General features: G+C 47.6%; 1 protein-coding gene across 2 annotated transcripts in view; it reads left to right on the forward strand.

Annotated features, from left to right (window-relative positions):
- Positions 1-23,605, forward strand: part of ALDH1A2 (aldehyde dehydrogenase 1 family member A2) — a gene marked incomplete at its 5' end in the record, with an annotated part of 93,703 nt that extends 70,098 nt beyond the window's left edge. For both annotated transcript variants that reach the window (XM_081093581.1, XM_081093582.1), the window contains 6 exons: positions 9,634-9,736; positions 12,031-12,215; positions 13,796-13,960; positions 14,559-14,716; positions 15,030-15,104; positions 21,779-23,605. In XM_081093581.1, the coding sequence (XP_080949707.1) occupies positions 9,634-9,736; positions 12,031-12,215; positions 13,796-13,960; positions 14,559-14,716; positions 15,030-15,104; positions 21,779-21,851 (759 nt within the window). In that variant the 3' untranslated portion in view covers positions 21,852-23,605. The remainder of the gene's footprint in view (positions 1-9,633; positions 9,737-12,030; positions 12,216-13,795; positions 13,961-14,558; positions 14,717-15,029; positions 15,105-21,778) is intronic.
- Between the last annotated feature and the right edge of the window lie 1,307 nt (positions 23,606-24,912).

Consider the following 24,912-nt stretch of genomic DNA (forward strand, 5'->3'; position numbering starts at 1 on the left):
GACTGGGGGCTTTGGAGGCAGGCGCGGGGAGCGGCTGGGCCTTCCTGGGGGTGGGTCTGGTCTTGCCGCGTGCCTGACGCCCCAGCGGGACTGAGGGAACTGGGTACCACCATCTTGTGGCTGTGGGTGCTGCCATCTTTGAGGGCGTGACAGTCAATTAGCATATTCCCTCCTTATTGGCTGTGGGTGCTGCCATCTTTGAGGGTGGGGCAGCCAATTAACATATTCTCTCCTTATTGGCTGTGGGTGCTGCCATCTTTGAGAGCAGGGCAGTCAATTAGCATACTCCCTCCTTATTGTCTGTGGGCACCGCCATCGTTGCGACAGCATGAGGTTCAATTAGCATATTCCCTCTTTATTAGATGGAATATAAAAGCCTAAGTGACCATTCAACCATTTGACCATTCAACCGATAGCTATGATATGCACTGACCACCAAGGGGCAGATGCTCAACACACAGGCATAGAAACATGGAACAGACTGATGAATCTTAGAGGGAAGGGGAAAGGAGGAGGGCAGGAAGAGATTAGCCAAAGATCTTATATGCATACTAGAGGCCCAGTGCACGGATTCATACACCAGTGGGGTCCCTCAGCCTGGTCTACAGGGATGGGGCCAAAACCAGCAGTCCAACATCCCCCAAGGGGTCCAGGCCAGGCTTAGGGACCTCACCAGTGCACGAATCTGTGCAGGTCTCTAGTATAACATAACATATTAATTTCTTTTTTAAAAATCTATTGTTGAAAGTATTGCATAAGTCTCCTTTTTCCCCCTATCCACCCCCTTCAGCCCATCCTGCCCCCGCCCCAGCCCTCACCACCCCACTGTTTGTGTCCATGGGTTATGCATATATGCATACAAGGTCTTTATTTGATTACCTCCCACTCATCCTCCCTCCTCCGCCTTCCCTCTGAGATTCCACACTCTGTTCCATGCTTCCATGTCTATGGATTCACTCTGTTCATCAGTTTATTTTGTTAATTAGATTGAGATCATGTGATATTTGTCTTTCTCTCACTGACTTATTCATAGGATTTTTTTTTTATCTTCATGGGAAGAACAGTAAGACCTAATTATGCAATTTTCAAAGATGCAGATATTAAATGGGAAGAACAGTAAGACCTAATTATGCAATTTTCAAAGATGCAGATATTAAATGAGAAAACAGAGAGGAAAGAGAGAGAAGAGAAAATTTGGCAAAGAGAATGCGGTGGAAGGTGGCCCTGTGAAATGTTTTGCTGTTAGGACTCCTCGCAGTGCGGTGGCTCTTAGCAGTGTGCATAGAGGAAGTTTCAGCTGCGTTTCCCTGACAGAGTCTATTGATATTTCTCTCTAGGGAGAGGCTTATATTCACTTGGATGGGAACCAGTGCTGCGGCCTCTGGAGAATCTCTTAGTTTCCTCTCTGGGATGATATCATTGACAGACAATAGAGGGCCTGAGGGAGAAGTGTTTGTCTAGATTACAGTGGTCAGCAAACTCATTAGTCAACAGAGCCAAATATCAACAGTACAATGATTGAAATTTCTTTTGAGAGCCAAATTTTTTTTAAAAAATATATTTTATTGATTTTTTACAGAGAGGAAGAGAGAGAGATAGAGAGTTAGAAACATCGATGAGAAAGAAACATCGATCAGCTGCCTCCTGCACATCCCCCACTGGGGAAGTGCCCACAACCCAGGTACATGCCCTTGACCGGAATCGAACCCGGGACCTTTCAGTCCGCAGGCCGACGCTCTATCCACTGAGCCAAACGGGTTTCGGCTGAGAGCCAAATTTTTTAAACTTAAACTATATAGGTAGGTACATTGTTATTAACTTAATTAGGGTACTCCTAAGGCTTAGGAAGAGCCACACTCAAGGGGCCAAAGAGCCGCATGTGGCCCGCGAGCCGCAGTTTGCCAACCACAGGGCTAGAATATGAAAGCCAACTTATAATTATTCATATTAATGGTGGCAGGCGGAGAATTTTCACAGGCAAGCCAAATGATCACATAATCCTCAAACCCCTTTTCAGCTTATATTATTTACTTTCATATCCACTTGTCCTTTTCCAATTTTATAGGCTGCGTGGAAAATTGTATAGATGCTCTCAGAGGGCACGTGTCACTTAAATATGGATTTGAATGTGGCTCCTGTTATGGCCATTCCAGGGAGAGGGACCTGTTGGTACATCACCAAATGCCTATCAGTCAGCAATAAGACGCTCACTTCAGGAGGCTGCTTCCCATTTACTTCAGCAAAGGCCTTTAAAAAGCACACAAAGCCACTCAGATTAAAGATGGAATTAATTTCTATTTATGCAGCTAAATACATAGGCAATACATGTAAATATTTAAGAAGCGAATATGAAAGCGCTCTAACAAACACAGAGTCAATAAACAGCCTCAGTGAAGGATAGGGAAACGGTTTGCGTTTTGCTTTGTGCGGTGTTTTCTTTATTCACTTAGATTAACAAACCATGATTTCATCATAGTCACCACGATAGAAGAGAGACCATCAAAGCGAACTACAGGAGAGTCCAGATTGATTCGTGCCAAGCAAATGTTTGTAGCGAACAGCTGTATTATCACTGATGCCGACTTACGCAGCCGGGGTCCCCCTTTCATTTCCTAAGTGAGATGAATGTCATGTTGCATGATACGGACACCCTCTCTGCTGCCTGAGTAATGGATCGGGTCAGCTCTCCTCTGTGCAGCCTCTGCCTCTTCGCAGGTGGGGAAGCAGTGAGCTTCAGTTTTAGCTATTTTTTAAAAAACAAGGAAGGGCCTCTCTCTAAGGTTGTATGAGTCTACTAGTGAATATCCAGCATTTGAATCAAATATACCAGTTTGATGTGTCAAAACCGTTGGATGGACATGTTTTAAATGATTAGCTTTCTCCCTTTTCCCCTTCGATGCTGTAATCTAAGCTTGAGTACTGAAGAGTGAGAAAAGGGATGCCGCAGTCTCCGCCTGCTAGCTGATTCTGTCCCTGGATGCAGGATTCTCTCCTCAGCGCTCAGGCTGAGCAGGAGCAGGGTCCTAAGATGCCCACCCTGTAGTTCGCCTAGTTAGGGGGACTAACAGGAAGTAACCTTGACTTGAGTATATGAGGCTGCTTCCTATCTAAGTGACCAAAAAATCAAAATCTTGATTAAAAAAAATTATCTGACAGAGGAAGGGACAGTCATGTAACAAAAGAATGGCTCAGTGTGCCAGGCAGTCGATCTAGACTAGTCGCTGGCTGTGGGTAGTATGTTTAGCTATGAGAATTCTGCTCACAGAAGAGGGGATCTAATCCCAGGAGAACATCTGGAGAAGAGAAGCAGGAACCACAGAGAGCAGCTATCATGGAGCAAAAGGCGTGGTGTGGGCCTTTGGAGTCCACTCCTGGCTCTGCCGCTGCTGGGTGCCTGTCAGCAAGTCACTTCTTGACCTCTCTGAGTTGTGGTTTGTTTGTTTGTTTCAGCTGTAAAATGGGGCAATAATTCTTGCCTCACAGGGTTGTCATGAAGATTATATTAAGTAATGTTTGTGAGAACAAGCAGTGCACAATAGGTGCTCAATAATGTTAAAAAATTAGAAACTAGAACCAACAATGAAAGGTTAGAGTCAGGAGGAGAGAAATGCCCGTAAAGAGTCTTTAACCTCATGGTTCTGAACCCCAGCAACACATTGAAATGCTCTTGAGAATTAAGACTACCCAACGCACGCCTGTGTGCCCCACTCCGGACCAAGATCGGACTCTCTGGAAGTAGAACCCAGACATAGAAAAAGCTTTTAAGTGCGGGGACTCCCCTGTGGAGTCAGGACTACAAATACCTGCCCTTCATGGAAGATACAGACATTTAAGCCAAAGGTAAGTGAGAAGAGGAAAGCTAAGTCTCATGCTGCTAGCTGTGGCAAAGCTAAGCCGTGGAAGTAGGTGTCCTGGGTCCCAGTCTCTCACTTCTGTTTATCTAAAGACGTCATGTTCTCTGGTTTTCAGAGACCTCAAGAGCAGCTGTCATGTCGGGCCCATTGGCTCATCTCATGTTGAAAATTGTGTGTGTGTGTGTGTGTGTGTGTGTGTGTGTGTGTGTGGTCCCTCTGCCCACACATTCATCCTAGTGGGGAAGACAGCTATTAAATGAAAATGGTGTGAGAGTTATGTGGGACCAGCCAGTGGAGCGTGGACTCCTAACCCCGTGGGGAGGTAGGTGTGGAAAGCTAGAGTTTCTGGCGAGGTGACAGGTGGTCGGCCTGAAGAACTCGGTGTAAAGTAAACGGGGGAGGAAAGGATTTCAGATGAAGCCGCTTACACGAAGACAGGCACATTCCGGGAAGGGCAAGTGGCCTCATGTGGCGGCGTGTTGGGGGTGTGGAGGTGGGAATAGTGGTGGGAAAGAGGCTGGAGATGTTGTTAGCGGCTTATCGGTTTTTGTAATCTGAACTTCACAAAGTTTTGAAATTGCTGTTACCACTGAAATTGATATTTAGATGCCTCAGTCCTGTTACTCTCTGGTAGAAATCGAACAGATTGATTTAGCCGATTATTTCTGAATATTTCAGAGAGACAAGAAATATCCAATAACACACATTTTTGGCATTTCTATTCCCATCCTAGTTAGAACCAGTGAGCACAATAAAATTAAGAAAGGAGAGGAGGTTTAAGAAATGAAAACATACTGCAGAAAGCAGGCATCTTCAACCAGTTTATTGAGCTCTTGACTAGAGAATTTTTTATTTTTAAAAAGGATGGAATATCTCTGAGAAGGAATTCACCCTAATATGCACAAGTAATTAATCAAGAAAAAGAAATACCTCTGAGAAGAAACCCATCCCGATATAGGTAATTAATAAAAAGAAAAAATTCACCCAACTTTAGGAACTCTGTTCAGGGAGAAGCAGCTTTGAATAAAGGGCAGGGAGCGCCATCGCATTCTCTTTTATCCTGTGTAATAAATCGCTTTCCGTGCAAAATGCCAAGTGGCATTTCCTATCCTGTGCATTGCTGTGAACATGATTCTGGCACACTGTGGCTTGTCCAGCGATGCTCCTGATATCAATCTCGAGGACTATTCAAAACCAGGATGGGAGTCAGAGTTGATCTGTGCCAACATTCCTGCTGAGAATTAGCCCAGTTCCCTTATGCGTGGGGGAGCCCCAGTGCCCTGCCCTGGCCTGTTTGGGGTACACGGATACAGCTAAGAGACTCTGCAGGGAGTGGGAAGTTAGGAAAGTGCATGTTAGGAACACGGTCACTTTTCCATAATAAGCTCTATGTGAAAAACGACAAAAAGGTCAGATTTTCCTCCCATTCAGTGCAGCGGTGGTGCTTCCATGAAAAACTATTTCTGCTCCACAAGGCGGGAGGAATGCAGAAGAATTGGGGACAGACTTGGATCGAGCAGGGCTCCAGGAGCCCTCTGGGTCTTTGCTTATCTCTTCAAACACTCTGGAGAGCAAAGGGACAGATTAACTGCTTGGCTTGTGCCTCCATCTGTCAGGTGAAGAACCTGAGGCCCAAGGGGCTGAAGTGGCTTTCCCAAATTGACGGTGAGTTAGGGGCCAAGCCAGAGTTTGCAGTACATAGGTCTTCCGACTCCTCTGGGCCAAACTGCAGTCCACAAACCTGAGCATGGTTATAATTAGCCAGGTCATCAGAGATAGGGCAGGAGGTATAAGAAGAGTAGATTGTGAAATCTTTGCTGATTGGGGAAAAAGATAATGATGGACTCAAATTTTGGTCTCTGTGCCTTTATTTTGTTTAATCTATCTTCCCATACTGTATGTTTCCCAAACTATATGTTTATCTGTTTCACCGCACAGATTACCTGTTTGATCAGAATGGGGCTTGGTTTTCTGGTCCATCCCTATTGACTTAACCACTCAGAAGACCTGAGCGCCCTTGCAGCCTCGTCTATCCCACCACATCCTTCCACCTTCTGATTATGCATGAAAGGGTTCAGGATGGCCAGTGTAGCACCTATCCCCAAGGAAGCCTCCTTATTACTTTTCCATCTAAGGTGGCCCGGTGAATCCAAGGCCTTGGTTGGATGTCTATATTTCATTTGTTCTTAGACTTCCTAACCCCCTAGATTTTAATTTGGGAAACCCTTGCATGGTATTTGTGAAAGTAATGGTTTAGGCTGGTTTGCATAAGACCTATCATGTTTTGTAAGCAGACACAGTCAGTTCTCACTTGAACTTAATGTTTTTAAACATTACTCTTTCCTGTTAAGAAGCCCCTGCTTTGAGTTGCATCTGTTCTCCTTCCATGGCCTCTTCCCCCTCATGGAAATGATAATGAGGCGTGCCTCCTGTTTGGGGTCACTTAACCTCTCTCGCTCCACTGGCAGGGAGGATTCATGAGTAGCAATATATTCTCCAAAGAGTTTGACCTGGAAACTGAGCATGTCATGGGAAGGCACATGATACTTGATTCCGTAATTAATGAAGGTTATTGCATCCTGGCCATTCTATGGGTAAGGGCCAGAGAGGTCTGAATCTGGCTTACAGTGAAGAGCTGCAGAACCATATTTCATCTGTTCAGATCTAATATTAAGTCATACTCAGATTTTCCTTTAAGTGGGCTGCAAAACTGCACTTACTGAGCACCTGCTAGGTTTACATGGGCGTTCTCTTAGCTGGGAGTTCCTTGTTGCTAGGGACTGTGCCCAACACACAGTAGGAGAGCCAGAAATATGTGTCTGAATGAAGGAGATTGGTAGCCTGTCCTGAGGCCACTCCAGATGGAAGTGGTTCTCCTCTCGCCTAACACACCCAGTTCTTTCTTGAGGCTGGGCTACAACTTGACCTTCTTCCAAAGATAAAAAGGAACGACATTCATTATTCATCTGAGATTTGCCTTGCAGTGTTTAGCATGAATTTGGTTTCTAAGGAAAGGCTGGCAAAGCATTGACACAGGAAAAATTATGCTTAGGTATTCTTCTCTGATGACCATAGACTGAGCAAGATTTTTTGTGTAGTTACTGTAGCCATGAAAATAATCATGGGACAACATTCATAGTGGCAAATATATACATCAACCCACAGAGGGTTTGAGGAAGGTCAGGGATAGGACTAACAGGACATAATGCCCGCCGGGCCAGCACTCTCTTTACCAACTCTAAACACTTATTTAATGTCTTACACTGTATAAAATCCATGGTTTATGGCTTTTGCTTATTTTAAAAAATGTCAATCTGAAGGTAGAATATTTAAGATCATCATTTGTGTCTACAAAAGGTGAAATTTCTACTCACTTTGAAATTAGTTTGGAGTTTGAGGATGAGATTTTGGGGAGGAGGAGATACACATTAGGTGCTCAGTATGCACAGACAGGCAGGCAGCCAGGGCAGTGTGTTGGGGGAAGAGAGGGAAGGAGAAGGCGAGAGCCACACTTGTGTTCTGGATTCAGCCTTCATAGAGTTCAACAGGGTCTGCCCGGAACCAGCTGGTAACCGAGTAACATCCATTGACATCTAACTCTTGAGTTTTCTCACCTTTAAAATGACTTAGTACCTACTTTTTAGGGGCTTTGCGAGTCTTAAATGAGTGAATGCATGTAAATGTCTTACATTAACTCAGTACATGTTAGTTTTTTAATACAATGAGTCATGATGTTCATGACTGCAGTGATTATTTCCTCTGAGAAAGCACTTGTCTATCTTTCTGGACTTTGCAATGAGTCCCCATCAATTAATTTGGTTTCCTCAGGGCCGAGAGAGCCACACACACTGAAATGCCTCAGAACAGGCAGCTGTAGACACAGCCTCCTGGGGATGCCCCTGGTGCTGCTGCCCAGCTGCCTGTTGGTGCTGCTTCCCTCTCCTGCGAGGCCTCAGCCCTCCGTCATGATTCCCATCCACCGACAGTCCCTGGAACAGGGGGCTGACCCTCCTTTCCTTGGTGTACTCATATTTTCTTCTAGAAAGAGGCAGAGCATGTCTGCCTGAGAACGGGGCCTTTGTTAGCCCGTCCTCATAGGGAGTTTACCTTGTCGCAGAAAAGATGAGCTGGCAAGGCAGGCAAGGAACAATGTGGCTGGTGGGCTGGTGTCTGCCCATTCATCTTTAGGGTCAGATGTAGGCATTTCTCAACCCCTTAACTAGCATTGTCCCATGAACGAAGAGGCTCTAATTTTACCTCTTTCAGAGACATCGCTGTTTGTTCCCCAAGGTTGGGTTTCCTCAGAAGGAGAGTGTATGTTCTAAAACTTTTGCCATGAGGTGGAGTTAGACTACAACCACAAAGCATTTAAGCCAGCTAATCCAGAGGAGGAGGGGATGGTGCGGGAGGTCCCCAGACATTCCACACCATTCCTGACACAGTGGATGCGCATGGACAGGCTGGAGATGCAGGATGAGACCTGCTATGGAGTGTCTGGGGCCTTTCCACACCATCACCACCTCCTCTGCACTAGAGGTGGAGGGAGAGGGCCCTGGCTCCTCACGCCTGCATGTGGGTTCTCAGGCCCAGATATTTTATATCACTTAATCCTCAGGACCAACGGTTGCCAACCTTTCAGACCTCATGGACCATCAGTGGTCCATGGACCACCGGTTAGCAACCGCTGCTCAGGACAACTAAATTCTGAGTCAGATACTGTTCTATTTTTCCCATTGATTTTTTTTTTTTGAAATCTTTATTATTGAAAGTATTACAGATGTCCCTATTTTCCTTCTATTGATCCCTTCTAGCCCAGCCCCACCTCCCAACCCAGGCCTTCACCACCCTATTGTTTGTGTCCATGGGTTATGCATGCATGCATACAAGTTCTTTGGTTGATCTCTTCCAGCCCACCCACCAGATACTATTTTTAGCTTCATTTACAGAGGAGGGAGCCCAGGGCTCAGAGAAGGTAAACAAATTTCCCAAGGTCAAACAGTAAGTGATAGAATCAGTAAAAGAAACTCAGGCAGAGAGCCTCTGCCCTTAGCCGTGTCTCGACACTGCTCAAGGAATTACTAGTCCTGCTTGAGGATCTCAACAAGCGGCTGGAGGAATCCAAGGTAAATTCAGCATTTCTCTTCTCCAGGCTTTCAAAATACTTAATTTTTGGTGGATCCAGGCACAGGTAGCATTTCTCATCTCAACTAGAGCAAACTGCCTACATGGTGGCTCAGCGCTTTCCATAAAGTAACCTCTGCCCTCCAGGAGAGTGGCGCCATTACTGGTCAGGTTCTCCAGACACCCTGAGGTGGGGTTTGACGTGCAGGCTGTTTATCAGGTTTCCCCACTGAAGGGGGGTGGACACAGGGGAAGCCGAGCTGCAGTGCAGGCCTGACAACCTCAGCCAACCATAGGTGGCCTGGCTGAGCGTATATGGTCTTGCGGAGTTGGCCTGCGGTGGGCTGAGAGGGCAGGCCTTTATACCCCTGCCCCCATCAGTGGGTGGTGTGGGATGCCCAGGGGAAGGTATCCCAGTGGGCAAGAGAGCTCTTTCTAGCTGAGGCAGGTTCTGAAGGAGCTGACAGCTTCCTAGTCGCAGAGGCACTAACTTATATCTTGTCCACACAAGTTGACCACAGGAGCTGCTCCTGTGTCAGCAGTGGGTGGGTTTGCTTTGCAGGGTCCATTCCTGCTGCCAGCCGCTGTTGCCCGGAGCTGGCTCAGGCCACTGACCATCTCAATGCAGTGTGCAAAACCTCTCTCCATTTCCTTTCAGGTTGGAAAGCTTATCCAAGAAGCAGCTGGAAGAAGTAATTTGAAGCGAGTAACTCTGGAACTTGGAGGGAAAAGTCCCAATATTATTTTTGCAGATGCTGATTGTAAGTCAACCACAGGCCTCATACGTGTTCCAGCACATGCCCTTCGGTGCTCTCTCCTATCTCCCTTAAAACAAACAAACAAACTAACAAACAAACAAAAAAACTTTAGTGCTGAGAGTGTTACGAATGTCCCCCTTTTTTCCCTCCATTGCCCCCCTCCGCCTGGTTCCTGCCCTGCCCCAGGCCTTCACCACCACTCTATTACCAGTGTTCATAGGTAATGCATATATGCATGTAAGTTCCCCATTGATCTCACTTCCCTCCCCCACCCTCATCCCCCCTTCCCTCTGAGATTCGTCAGTTTGTTCCATGTGTTCATGTCTCTGTTTCTATTTTATTCATCAGTTTATTTTGTTCATTTATTTTGACTTTTGGATTTGATTGTTGATAGGTGTGTATTTATTGCCATTTTATTGTTCATAATCTTGATAATTTTTCCCTTCTTTTTTTTTCTTCTTTTTTCTTAAATAATACCCTTCAACATTTCATGTGATACTGGTTTGGTGGTGATGAACTCCTTTAGCTTTTGAGAAAAAGATCTTTGAAACTAAGGGGCACTCAAGAAGAATCTGGACTCTTCCTTCTAAGGGGAAAATAGTTTAATATAGGGAAAGAGCACTTATCAATGTGGAACTGAAAAGGATTTGTTTTCTAGACACTAATAAGCCATTTTGACCTTGTAATGTGTAGAATAGGGTGGAAGGGGTGAAGGCTTGGTCAGCGCTCTATAGTAGAAAGACCAATGGGCTACATATCTGAACACCTGAAATATAACCTCCCTGCCTAGTTTCAAGAAGCCTGAACTCCCTGCCTGGTAGCTTTGTAGGTCATTTAGAAAATTCTTCACTAGCCAACATGTTTCCGAACCCACAGTCTCTCCTCTGGTCATCCCAACCCCTTTCTTTTTTAAAAAAATATATTTTATTGATTTTTTTACAGAGAGGAAGGGAGAGGGATAGAGAGTTGGAAACATCGGATGAGAGAGAAACATCGATCAGCTGCCTCCTGCACACTCCCTACTGGGGATGTGCCTGCAACCAAAGTACATGCCCCTGACCAGAATCGAACCTGGGACCCTTGAGTCCGCAGGCTGATGCTCTATCTACTGAGCCAAACTGGCCAGGGCCATCTCAACCCCTTTCTGTTACTCTGTGGCACTCAGTCAGGATGACAACACACGGTGGTCAGCTCTGTGTGAATAGACCCAAATTGGAGGTGACTCCGCCTTGACAGTGGGGCTTTAGGGAGGCTTGAAGCAGTAGCCCAGGGAGCCCCATGTCTCCAGGCAGGACACTGAATGGTTCGCTCTGCACAGGTGTGGTCTCCCTGTTTTGAAAAACTGTCCAGGGAATGATATTCCCAGTCTCTTTCAGCCATTGTTTTCCTTCCCCACATCCTGCCCAGCAGAGCTGCTTCCCCAGGTTCACCGCTGGGGAGAACAGGGAGCAGTTTGCCTGCCTTCCAGCCCCAGCTGGGAATGTGCAAGGAGTTCAGCTTCAGTTTTATACTAGATGCCAGGGGATCAGAATTCTTACAGCCAAATCCTCCCGAGGAGTAGGCACTTCATCGACGTGACGTTGATGGATTGATTCCGTCATTTAGCAGCTAGCACACACCAGATTTAATTCTATCTTGAAATATAAGAGATGAAAATGAAAGCGTTATCACAGGCTATTATACAAATCCCTGTAAAAATAGAGGAAATGTGATGTCTTCAAAGAAAAGCCATTGCTATTACAGTTAAATCCACCAAAATACTAATTAAACATAACAGCCACAAGGCCCTATAGATTAGGGGTTGCACATTGGCCAAATGCCGGTCTAACTATGTTTAGAATCTGGGTATTACACAGTGCTTAAAAAAACAAAAACTGTGCTTTACAAGTATTGATTTCTGTTTTTCCTTAAAATTGGAAATCTGGCAACCATGGGCTTATATCCATGCAGAGCACCAGCCAAATGCAGTGGCTTTCCTTCCCAGTGTCCCTCACATTGTTTTACTACCTGGCAGATTCATACCATTACGTTACCTGCCAACCCCTTTGGGTTTGGGACTCAAAGAGGTGGAGATGCCCAAGTTAACACAGCCAGTAACGTCAGGGTCTATTAGAACAACAGTGAGGTTGCGTTCTCAGTCCAGTGCCCTCACAGTTACTCACCTTGTGCCCTGCGTGCAGCCTGACACTGCCTGGGCTGTGTGTGTTGCGGGGGGCGTAGAGGGGGCGCAGGGGGGCGGCTTCTGGACAGCCCCACTCAGGTGAGGCAGTGCTGGGAACGTGCCTTTCCTCTTGCAGTGGATCACGCCGTGGAGCAGGCTCACCAGGGTGTGTTCTTCAACCAAGGCCAGTGTTGCACTGCGGGCTCGCGCATCTTCGTGGAGGAATCCATCTACGAGGAGTTTGTGAGGAGAAGCGTGGAGCGGGCCAAGAGGCGCATAGTGGGGAGTCCCTTTGACCCCACCACTGAGCAGGGACCCCAGGTAGAGAAATCATGAACCATCCCTTTCTTTACATTTTAAAAAAATACTGATTTTAGAGAGGGAGAGATAAAAACATCAATGATGAGAGAAGCATTGATTGGCTGCCTCCTGCACATCACCTCCCCCTCCTCCCCCCGCCAGCCCTCCCTCCCCCCCCCCCCCACCCCGATCAAGCCCACAATCCAGGCATATACCCTGACCAGGAATTGAACCGTGAACTCCTGGTTCATGGCCGATGTTCAACCACTGAGCCACACCGGCCGGGCCCTTTCTTTACTTTATCCCTGGTGAGCACAGAGACTGGTCACTTGGTGGGACCCAGCAAAGCACCGCCTTCCGTTATCCCGCCTCCTTCACAGCTGGAAGTGTGGCCAGTGAGCATTGCTTATGTCTAGATTCTCTTTCCATTTCTAAATTTTGTTTCTGGGAAACGAAAGGATTAGAGTTGCCTTAAGGATACTCTCAACTTCGGGAGTAAGTTGGAGTCGCTCAGCCCTAAAGGAAGACCTAGTTGTCACAAGGTGGATCTCGCCCTGAGAACCCAGTCCCAGCCCTGACCATGGACTTCCTTGCAGAGGCCGAAGTCAAGGAGGCGGGGCCTCTCTCATTCTCAGAAGCTATTTATCCTTTTCCCAGCTGCAAAGGGCTCTCTCCACCACCCTGATGTGCTTGGGGAGACCATTTGTAGATTGTGAATGTTTGGTCATGAAGACCATACGGATGTCTCTCACTCTTGGGTGCCTCGTGCGCTGTGGTGGGTGGGGAGGCCATGAGAGTCCCGCAGCCTGCTCTCCTTAGGGCTCAGGCTTTCCACAGTCATCACGGCGTATTTCCAGATGGAGTTCTGGTTTTAAACTGTAGACAGAGGCTGTGAATATGTAAAGAATGCTTGGACCAGATCTCATCTGGGCCACTAGAGCCTGGGTTTTTCTAATAAGAATTAACACCTTCTCAGTTTTGGGGCCATTTGAGAACAGATTGATGTTCTAGCTGAGCATTTGAAACTCAGGTGAATGTCAGTTTTTATATTATTTACCATAATAATTGCATGATAAGCCTATAACTTTTGGAAAGCAAGACTGACCTTATTTTATGGCGTAGGAAGCTAGCCCTCACTCTTTAAACTTAACCCTTTTCTCTAAAGGTGGAACATTCCATTAAAAATTTCCCCCAATAGGATTTGAGGTAAAGAGGTTGTATTAGCTCATCTCTTGTTTTCATCTTTTTAGTATCAGTACAACTTACTAAACTCTTCATTTTGGCTATAGAAGTTCATTTTCCTTCCCACAGTGAATAATCAAATCACCAGTGTCTCTATCACTTAGAAAGTTGTTTAAACATTAACCTGGTGTATCTGATTCAGTGGTATCAGAGCCATTCATTTATTGGAATTCTTGATATATTTGTTTGAACCAAATTGCCATTTTCCATGGATAAAAAATGTTTAAATAATAGTATCCCATATGATTTGACTAGATATGATGAAGCTTTTTTAAAAAGACAAATGATTCCTGAAAACATGCTTATTTCCGTTTTCATGGAAGATTTTACTTGGAGTCACTCGGCAATTTTGTCCGTAGATTGATAAGAAGCAGTACAACAAGATCCTGGAGCTCATCCAGAGCGGTGTGGCCGAGGGTGCCAAGCTGGAGTGCGGAGGCAAGGGGCTGGGCCGGAAGGGGTTTTTCATCGAGCCCACGGTGTTTTCCAACGTGACCGATGACATGCGCATTGCCAAGGAGGAGGTACCAAATACAGGATTCTAACATTTTGGCATGTTTTCCAGAGCATTTCTAGTACAATGATATTCACGTTTTCTATTTCTGTATGTATTGTACTAGAACTAGAGCAATAAATATGGCTATGAAAATCTCTGTTTCAAGAAAAAAGTTAAAAAGGCAGGGAAAGTAGGTGACGTATTGCATGATTGCAGTTATTAGCCAACGGAATAATCAGGAGAGCCAGTTGTGGGGTCACCAGGCTGTTACGCAGGAAAGGAAAGGCGTCCAGGCGTCCTCACAGTAATGCAGCAGAGGGACCACGCAGGTCAGCCAGCAGCCCGAGCAGTGCCTCCTCGGCTCTGCCCGGGCTCAGAGCACAGCTGAAGTTCACACAGTGGAACCAGGTGACATCAGGGAGGGTGGGGTGTGGGGCATCAAACACCCTCTAAGGATAGACTCCTGTGTAATCTATTTCTGCAGAGTTTGGGATATTTTCCAGTTTTGTGTTGCTAAACGTAAACATTATTTAAATAACGAAGGCAGAGAACCCTTTCTTTGAAATGTGGAGAGCAGGTGAAGGAACGGCATAGCAACGATGTTGAGTCAAACTATCTTGTTGCAGATCTTTGGCCCCGTTCAGGAAATTCTGAGGTTTAAGACGATGGATGAAGTTATTGAAAGAGCCAATAACTCCGACTTTGGACTCGTAGCTGCTGTCTTTACCAATGACATCAACAAGGCCCTCACAGTGTCTTCTGCAATGCAAGCTGGGACTGTTTGGTAAGATCCATCTGTGCCATCATTCTGGCCATAACACATTCCAGGGGTGGTACGGGAGCCTTGCCATTCTCCAGAGCCTGGGTGAAGTACACGTGTATCCTCTGGAAGGATGGGGAAGGCCCCAGCAGCAGACGTCACCCTGAGAGGAGATGCAGTCTTTACTGGCTAGATCAGGAAATCAAAATGAATTATAAATTTTCCATCTGGAACAAAGGAAATAAAAATAAAACTTACAAAAGAGGTATCATGCCTGTGGGATTGTTTCTGTGTGAGCAGAATTCACACTAACAGTAGCACTGTTTTCTTCTTCCAGGATCAATTGCTACAATGCCTTAAACGCCCAGAGCCCCTTTGGGGGATTCAAGATGTCTGGAAATGGGAGAGAAATGTAAGTGTCCAAAGTTGCTGGTTCTTAGTGTAGAAGAGGATTCTCATTCCCTTACTCATTAAACAAGCATTTGGTCGAACATACCCCACTGTAAGCTACTAGTAAGCCCCGTGCTGCACGTTACAAAGATGAACAAACACAATTCTCTCATCTGAGGTGGGAATGGGGAAAAGTTAGTGTACCAGCAATACCATATTAGAAGGGCCATTAGAGAAGTATGTCAAACATCTTGTAAGTATAGAGGCAGAACCAATTAATTTCACCTGGTGGGGTCAGAGAGTTTTTTTTTCAGGAGCAGGCATTCCAGGCAGAGAGAATAGCAAGAACAAAGGCGTGAAGGTACAACAAATATAGAATAGCCAGCGACCAAACCAAGTTTGTAGTGTTTAAAACAAAGGTCACCAACTGCCAGCCCAGGAACAAAGGTGGCTGGCAATGTTTTGTTTTGCCTCACATTTAAATATCTTTACCGTCCAGTCAGCAATGAGGAGGCTCTAAATCAGTGGTTCTCAACCTTGGCTGCACATTAGAATCACCTGGGAATCTTTTTAAAATCCTGATTTCTGGGCCTCATCCTCCGGAAATTCTGTTTCTTTGTTACTAATGTTGTGGCCTCACCTCATAACAAAGAAACAGAATTTCCAGAGGATAAGGCCCAGAAATCAGGATTTTAACAAGATTCCCAGGTGATTCTAATGTGCAGCCAAGCTTGAGAACCACTGCTCTAAATAGATCTAGATTCCTCACTTATTTCCTTCTCCTTATAGAACTGCTTCAGCTGTGAGCTCTGCAGTTCACCATTTCCCCATCCCTCCTGTTCCTCGTGGGACCTGAGTATTGGTTGTCATTCATTTTACACTCACCTGATTCACTCACCTGCTCAGCCCCTGTAGGTTCTTTCAGACTGGAAATGCAGCGTTAGTGCATAGCAGGAATGAGTGTTTAATCCCAATCTCCAAGGGCTTCACAGAGCATTCTGTGGGAGCTGAGGAGATCCCAGAGTGTTTAAGGCCAAGATTCCTGGCACAAGAGGATGCTTGGGCAGAGGTTATAAGAAGACGACCTGCTAGAAGGAATTTTCAGTAACAATAATGATACCATGAGTTAAATGCCTTATCTGTGTTTGGCTTTATGCTAACTTGTATCCTAACATCTGATTCAATTTTCACAATGATCCTTTAGGATAAATACTTGTCTTTATATGACAGATGGTTTAGAGGGGGAACTAAGGGTTAGAGGAGTTTATGTAGCTTGCACAAGTCATACAGCCAGTAAATGGCAGATCTGAGATTTGAACTTGGGATTCAGTGGCTCCAAATGCACTAGATTCCATAAGATCAGCCAAGGAGGCACGGGGTGGGGGTGGGGGGGCAGGCATAAGGACTTCACAGGCACAGGATCAGGACAGAGTCCTGAGATGCTAAGAACCTGAATAATGGAACTGCAGCAGAGGAAATCTAGACTCAAGAGGGATTTTATTTGCAGGATTCATATATAAATGGACTTTTTGGGTAGCATTTGGAGAAATAATGATAGCCAGGGTCGTCCTGAGGTGACATCTACCCTCCCAAGCAAAAAAAAAAAAAAAAAATTCCTTCGTTTTGAAAAGAGCTGGACCCATGTTTTCTAAATCCTGTGACTCACAAGAGGAAACATCTCCCATGCCCTGCCCTCTGCCATTACTGAATGCATCTTTATTATTATTATTACAAGAGGCCCGGTGCATGAAAATTCATGTACTGGAGTTGGGTTCCCTCAGCCCAGCCTGCCCCCTCTCACAGTCCGGGAGCCCTCAGGGGCGGGAGGTGACCTGGTGATCAGGGGAAGATGACACCCCATCACCCTCTGCTGCTGCCACTGCCGGCAGCGCAAGCCTTGGCCGGCCCTGGTTACCTGAGCCTCAGGCGGCCCCGGGTGGCTGGGGGGCTGAGGGGACTGGGCGCCACCATCTTTGAGGGCATGGAGTCATTTAGCATATTCCCTCCTTATTGGCTGTGGGTGCTGCCATCTTTGCGATGGCATGAGGGTCACTTAGCATATTCCCTCTTTATTAGAGAGGATTATTTTGAGCAAGTGCTCAGTTCACAATCAGTCTTCTAACAAATATTGAGCAAAGCACGATGCGTGGTCTGTGGGGGAAGATGCAGCTCATTAAGGTACTTAAGATCGTGTTGGGTAAATGAAATATACAACATAGTGAGATGAAGTCTGGAAGCCTTTAGTTGTGATCTAGTGTAGCAATCAGCATTGGCCTTTCAAGGAGAGGAACATTTGGATGGATGGAGGGAGGGAAGTATTTATTCAGGGTTGGTGCAGAATGGGAGGAGGAAGTAAAGACACTGCGGGAGAAACAAGTATGATTTGGGGGAAAGTGCAGTGCACCCGTAAAACTAACACTGGCTCCATGCTTCACACATTGAGGACAGATCACAAGAATTCTCGCTTCATATTACACAGTGTTTTACAAAGTATCATACTTTAAAAAGATATTAGCTTGTAAGAACATGTAATAAATAACTTCAAAATGCAATGGGTATTTAATTTTAAAACATGCCTTTAACATTTATGTAAACCTTTTTTGTACTCATTCAATAGAAACTTATCTGGCCACTGGGCAAAGCTAGCAATAAAACGACTGGTCTGCAATGTGTTAGATACTTTAACTGGCCATTTCCAGCCCCTAGCCATTAAACCATAAAGTAGGTGTAACTTTGAGGTAAAGAGGAGACTTTGTAGAATCACACTGCTCAGATGTGTATCCTGACTGTAGCACTTAATACCTGTGCAACCTTGGGCAAGTTACTTAATCTTACTAAGCCTCAGTTTCCTCATCATAAAATGGGTATAATTATAGTACCTGCCCCAAAGGGTTGTGGTGAGGATTAAATGTTAGGATTAAGTATGCCAAATATTCAACAGAGTGTCTGGCCAACCTTCAGAAAATGTTAGCTGCTCTCATCGTTATTCATCAGGTACTGTAGATGAGTGCTATGCAGGTGATCCCCCTTTTTCTTAATAAATACCTTATTTTGGAAGGGTGGCAGAATTTTTCCTAAGTTCCAGGTAGTATCCCCAACTTCTGTGCTGTCTCTGTGATGCCAGGGAGGGACCACTCCTGCTTGAACTTTTGCTTCTGGCTTCAGCACCTCTCACTTGGTTTACAGCCAGAACCCAGAGCCAGTCTGGATGCTCTTTGCTCAGCCATTGGTGCTCCTCAGCTTTTACTAGTATACAGTCCTCACATACTCCAGGTGTCTCTCCTTAGCCTGCACATGGCCTTGCTTTCTGCTTCCACTTGTCATTTCGCTTCCCGCCCTGGGTTTGGGCTCCCCAGGCTCTGAAAGGTTGGAACAGTCACTGGCTCTGGGAATGCTGCTCACATCGACTTTCCTGTTACAGATCATCAACAGGGTGAATCATGGGCATGAACTATACCTGTAATAAGTAAGCGCTAGCTGATGGCTGTAATCCCAGGCTTGCCCTGGACCCTGGTCATGGTCACACATCCTCCCGGATTCAGGCTGTGATGTCCAGGTCCAGTCTGCTCCTGTCAGAAACATTCCCCCTGCTAGAAAGATGGTCCAGGAGAAGGTCTGGCTCTGTCAGAACCACCCAGAACAGCGGGCCAAGATACTGAAGAACAGCGCTCAACTCATCTTGTAGGCGCTGTAGTGAATTGGCCTTCCCAGGCAGTTAAACAGTAATTAGGAAGCAGAGCCCTTTGATGAGACTCACTTCATCTTTCTCAGTTATATGCTTCTTTGTCCCCGCTTGCCCCTCAAACATGCTTTCTCTTCCCTAACTAACCTAGAGTGGTAGGAAACCCTTCATTTAAAGAACCTGCCTTGTCCAGCCTCACTCTTCCTTCTCATGTAATACAGTCCTAGGAACCCCACCTAACCCTGCGTGTGGAAGAACTGTCTGCCTCACAGCCCGCAAACTCCTTGCAGCTTCGGTCCCTGACGTCTCCCTGCCACCTGGCACCTCTGAGAGGAGCAGAGACAGAGGGAGCACCTTCTGAAACAAGCTGCAGGGAGGGCTGGGGAGCCTCTGCGTGCTCCCCCAGGGAGAGCTGTGGAGAGGGCTCCCTCTGCAGGTTACCTGACGGGCTGGCCTCTGACTCCGGGTCGGAGGAGGCTGAGTTTCTCTCAGTCCTGCCCGCTCAGCTAACTCCATCTGTTTCACTCGCCCAGTCCTTTTCCTTCCTCATTCAGGCTCCCCTGAGACACAAGAGCCCGAGCTATAAAATATGTGTCACAGTTAAGGGAAAGGAAAGAAAGCCGCGAACCTCAGCATTTTACAAACGAAGGACACAAGCGTTGAAGATGAGAAGCATTAGGATGCTCTGCATAAGGGCTTCTCGGGTTCACGGTGCGCACACACGCATTGTGCATGTATGTCCGTGCACAGCACGCACCTGCACAGGAAGTGCCTGCGGTCTGGGGAGGGGCGGGCTGAGCGGGCCTACCTGGGGACCCCTCAGGGATTCTGACTTAGTGGATGTGTGCTGGGGCCCAGGCTCTGCATTTTTAACAGGCTTCTGGAGGGGGTCTGATGCAGGTGGTCCAGGGGGCCCTGCTCCGAGAAACGCTGCTGTGAGCCAAAGAACAAGGCAGGGAACTATACACCCGAAGCATAAATCCCTGTTTGTGTAATGAGTGAGTCTAACTGATTTTCTTAAAGGGCAGGATGAGAGACACTGAAATCTAACATCTTACCTTATGTGTAGGTATGCCAAACTTGGTTCCTTTTAGGGAATATAACCTGGTCTGGCTGAGAAACAGGAATAAGACTTCTAAGTGCACCTGTGCCCTGACACATGGTCCAGCTGTGAAGGCAACCACACAGAGAGTGGGACACCGTAATCACAGGTCTGCCTTTATGCCGGAGTAGGGTTTGGTGGAGACAGCAAGCCAGTGCTGTGGGCTCTACACTAGGTTGGTGGGGCAGGAAGTGGTGCTCTGGGCTGTGCACTAGGTTGGTGGGGCAGGAAGTGGTGCTCTGGGCTGTGCACTAGGTTGGTGGGGGAGGAAGCCGGTGCTGTGGGCTGTGCACTAGGTTGGTGGGGAGGATGCCAGTGCTGTGGGCTGTGCACTAGATTGGTTGGGAGGAAGCCAGTGCTGTGGGCTGTACACTAGGTTGGTGGGGAGGAAGCCAGTGCTGTGGGCTGTACACTAGGTTGGTGGGGAGGAAGCCAGTGCTGTGGGCTGTGCACTAGGTTGGTGGGGAGGAAGCCAGTGCTGTGGGCTGTGCACTAGGTTGGTGGGGCAGGAAGTCCGGTCAGTGAGATACAAGCCCGTGGGGGACAGATGCTCAGGCAGCCCTCCTGGTGACAGGCTGTGCTAGAGGTGGGTCCAGGGCTTTGTAAACACAGAACGAGGGCAGCTGCTTCTCTTAGCGTCAGGAAAAGCTTCGTGGAGTTGAATTTACAGAGAATAGAAGGAGAAAAATTCAAGCATTTTAAAGAAAAAAACAGAACATGCTTGGTTTTACAGTGAAATCAAGAAAAGAAAAACAGACAATTATAAAGCAGTAAGAATGGGAGGGGCTAGAGAAGAAAAGTGAAGACAAATTGCATGGTAGCCACAAGGCTTCACTCCACCCCAGCAGCCTGAGAGCAGTGGAGTGTCCAGAGGGCTGGGGAGCGCGGCCAGCGCCCACCCTCCTCTCAGCCCAGCCACCGCACGCTCCTCAGAAGCTGGAGCCGTTATTTAGTTTCTCCTTCACCCAACCCAGTGCAGTGCTGCCCATAGTCATAGCTCAGTTATGTTTGCTCCCCAGATGAATGACAATCCTTGATCTATAACCAAGATCCCAGAGGTCCCTGTGAGCCAGGAAGGAAAGTGGCTGAAGGAGAGTCTGGGGCCTGGGTGGGGGAGAAATGACAGCTTACTGCCACTTCCCATCTTTTAAAACATTTTTCATAAGAGTTTATTTGACAATATATGCCAAGGAGCAAGATCTCCAATGCTCCCAAGTTGTTTTCAGCCAGTTATTTTGATGGCTGTGAGGGCTGCGGACATTGTTTATCCAGGATGAAGTTTTTAAGGCATTTCAGTGATTTGTGCTCTGCCGTGATAGGCCTTGGGGGTCATTTCCATGTATTAGATCTAAGAGCCAATGAGGAGGGATTTAGAATCCCAAACCCAGAGGCCCTTAGCCTGGGGATCTCCTGGTCTCCTCCCAGTTAGAGTGGACCCGCCCTCTGGGAGAGCGATCGGAGCACAGACTCATCCTGGGCCCAGTGGCAGGAGCGGGATTTGAAGAGAAAAGCTCGCCATGGTCCTGAGGAGCCGGTGCCCCTGAGGTAGAAACAGCCCAGGCATTAGACACGAGGGCCTGCCGCTGACCGTGGTGCCCAGCCAGGCGCACAGCCAGGGCCTCTGGTGACTGCTGGCCACGGCGCACCTCTGGCCTGTTTCTCTGAGTCGTTGGGACGTGTGGCCTTTGTGTGTAATACTGTGAAGACAGATCATCCTTTTCCTGTAAGAAACGGTGACTGCTCATAGGTGATGGCTTCCCCAGCCCGCACATGGGCTTGGCGTCGTTAGGAATTCCTCCAGGAACCCCAGGGCCTGCTGGTAGCAGGTGACAAGCTGCACCTCCCCAGGACTCTGGCATCTCCGGTGGGGAAGCCGGGCCCGGAGTCTGACGCTGCCCCTTTCTGTTTCCAGGGGAGAGTTCGGCCTGCGCGAGTACTCCGAAGTGAAGACTGTGACAGTCAAGATCCCCCAGAAGAATTCCTAAGGAGGCCCAGAGGGAGGTGAAGGCTGCCTGCACGACCCCCTCTCTGCTTTCCCTGAGGGGCCCAGCGCTCAGGAATCCAAAGCTGATACTCGGTCCTTATTGAAAGATGAAAATGATCACACACAGGCCAGGCCGGTCACTGCGTCACTAAAGCAAGCCAGCTGGGCAGTTTCTTGGCACTCTGTAGGGGATCACCAAATGATACCAAATATTGGGGAGGGCGGGATGAAGGACAGAGGGGTGACTATCGGCACTCCCAGGGTCTCTCTGAGGGGGGGCTGAATAGGGAGCTGTGTTATTGGATGCCTTCTGTCACAAAACCCTTCCTCCTACGGAAAGGCAGCCTTCCTGCCATCTTCCCTTTCCCGGTCCAGGCACTCCCTGCTCCTCCCCTGCCCCTGCTTCTCTGAGGAGAGCTCAGCTGAGCTCATTTGGGGCAGATGTTTGGGCCGGGAACAATTTTCCAAGGTTTTGCAGCCAAATTACCGTTTCATGTTATCCATTTCTTCAAAGCAAAATATTGAAATGGCTTTAGTGAGAGCCAGGCCAGACTGACAATGCCAGAAGCTGGTACACTGCAGATACGCTAGGCAGGAGGGAGGAAGTGGGGATTTTCCAGACCCAGCCTGGATTTCTCACGTCCACGGGCACCACGAGGGAAGGACTAGGATATGGGGAGGCAGAGACCGTGTGTAGTTCCCAGCTTCTGAGTGTGGGCATGTTTGGGGGACAGGTGTGCACCTGCATTTGATTCCTTGGTTATTCTAGAATAAGGCAGGGAGTGGGTTGTTCTCATAGATTAATAAGATCTTTTCCAAAGTTTATCTTTAAAGTCAACCAAAGCAATCTGAGTAGGCTCAAGCATTTGGAGAAAGGTAATGCTGGGTGCCTGGCAGAAATGATTTTGTTTCCAACACCGCTTGACAACTCTTAACTAAGTGGGTTACCTCTGCAGTTGGATCAATAGCTTCTCCTGCACCCCAGCCCCCACTGCACCACCAGCGGCTCCCCTCAGTGCAATGGGTGTTATTTTGGCCTCTCATGCCTTAAAATGCCCCAATCCCACTGGCAGGAGCCTTGGAAAATCTGGCCAAGCCTGGCGGTTTTCCTTCCCATTGGCACGGTTCCAGTGTGCCCCCGTCACCACACTGCACCAGAGCTCCTCTGCCACACGCAGCGGCCCCTCCACGGACTGTTCCTGCCTCCCGGCCTCCCGAGGGGGGTGAGAAGCAGGCTGGCCCCCTTCCTCCCAGCCACGCACTCCTCTCCCGAGAGCCCACCAATGCGATGTGAGCAGTGTCAGCTTCCTTCCCTGCTTCCCTCCTTCCAGCTGCCAAATCCAACCCCAGCTCTAACCTAGAGGAGGGTCATGTATTTAAAAGTACCAGACATAACCTGGAGTATATGGAATGTGGGCAACACATAGATAGCCTTCTGTATTTAACTGCTCCTGCTTTCTAACCACGCCGGGTCCCCTTTCTAACCCTGTCTGCTCCTGTTTTCAAGAAATCCCTACTTGCTGTTACCTACGACAGTGCATCCCGTGCCCTGATGCCTTGAGGGATGCCACGTGTCTGATCCTCCGTGTGACTGTCATGCTCTCCCCTTATAGCGTGTGTCCAAGTGAACGTACCCATTAACCAGCTAGTTACCTTCGAACTGCAATATAGAATGTGAAAATGAAGATTTATTTCTTTTAATTTACTTAAGAAGAAACCTCTGTGCTAGCAATAAAGCATTTATATTGTGTACTCCTCAGGGCTCTGGCTGTGTTTATAAGCCTGCGTCCCACAAAGCCCACGCGCATCCTCCTCCCAGCGCTGGGCGCCCAGCTGTGCCGCTCTCTGGGGGTGGAGCAGAAGTCGGGGGTGGGAGGGCTTCTTACAGGACGAGGCAGGGCAGACAGCACCCTCGTTTTCTGACACGGTTTAGAATCTGTGTGTGCATACGGTTTTAGGTGGCAAACACGTATAACCATCTATGAAACACGTGAAATAACAATTTTCATTCAAAATAGCCTCTGTGAACGCTAAATGCGGAGGAGTTTGGGGGGCCCTGTTCTCACAATCGTGGCTACGTGGTGAGAGCGCACGTTGCTGATGGCACTTAGCGTGGCTGCATTTGCATTTACCGAAGCCAGATGAAGTCGAGGCTGACTGCCTGGTGCAACGTTCTGCAGCTGTAAAGAGGAAGCTGTCGGATGACTGTACCACCACCTACAGCTTGTTTGCTCTGTCTGTGCTCTCAGAGTTGAGTTTTTTGGGGGTGGCGTCCACCCTTTTAGACCTGCACATCCCCTCCTTCCAAGCTCCACCCACGTCCAGGTGTAGTGAGACAAATGCAGAAAGTGGTGACCTGGCCGGAGAGGAAAGCGACTGTGGCTAGGACTCGGGGCTCTCTCTGCTGTGTCTTGTCTCTCAGAGGAGCCGGTGGTGTGGGCGAGAGCGCGGTGCCGGGCTGAACTGGATATAAGAGGCAGGCTTCCTGCTAGGCTCCCTCACGCTCAGAAAGAAAACGAGAAGGCATTGGGCATAGACTAAGCATTGAAGTCCTCTGGGCAGGTGCCTGGGTAGAGCTTTTTTGCAGCAGGAATTAGAGGACAGACATTCTTTGTTCTTCAAAGCATAGCATTCCTCACACTTCCTCCCTTCATGATGCTGACATAAAGGCGAATGCGGGCGGCATCACAGATGTCATGAACAAAACAGACACTCATCAGTCACTTGTCATCAGCACCACATAGTTATGGCCTTTCCCCCCTTATTGTTAACACCTGCGATTTCCATTGTGCCTTTTCCTCCAAAACGCCCTCAGTGCATTCATATCGACAGTTTCATTCTTTTTCATGAGACTTTAGTTAATAAAGGACAAACATACTGTAGGGACTAAAAAACAGAAAGAAACAGAAGCCACTGGACTGCGTGGGAGAACAGGAAGGCACCCAAGAAAAGAGGACAGTCAACGAGAAGTTGGTAGAAGAGGTGGGTTTTGAACTGGCAGGACATAATCCCAATAGGCCAGGAAGCAAGAGGAAGGAATTTCTGGTCAAAGAAAGCGGCAA

This window comes from Myotis nattereri, assembly GCF_964212035.1.
Source record: "Myotis nattereri genome assembly, chromosome: 1".
Classification (NCBI taxonomy): Eukaryota; Metazoa; Chordata; class Mammalia; order Chiroptera; family Vespertilionidae; genus Myotis; species Myotis nattereri.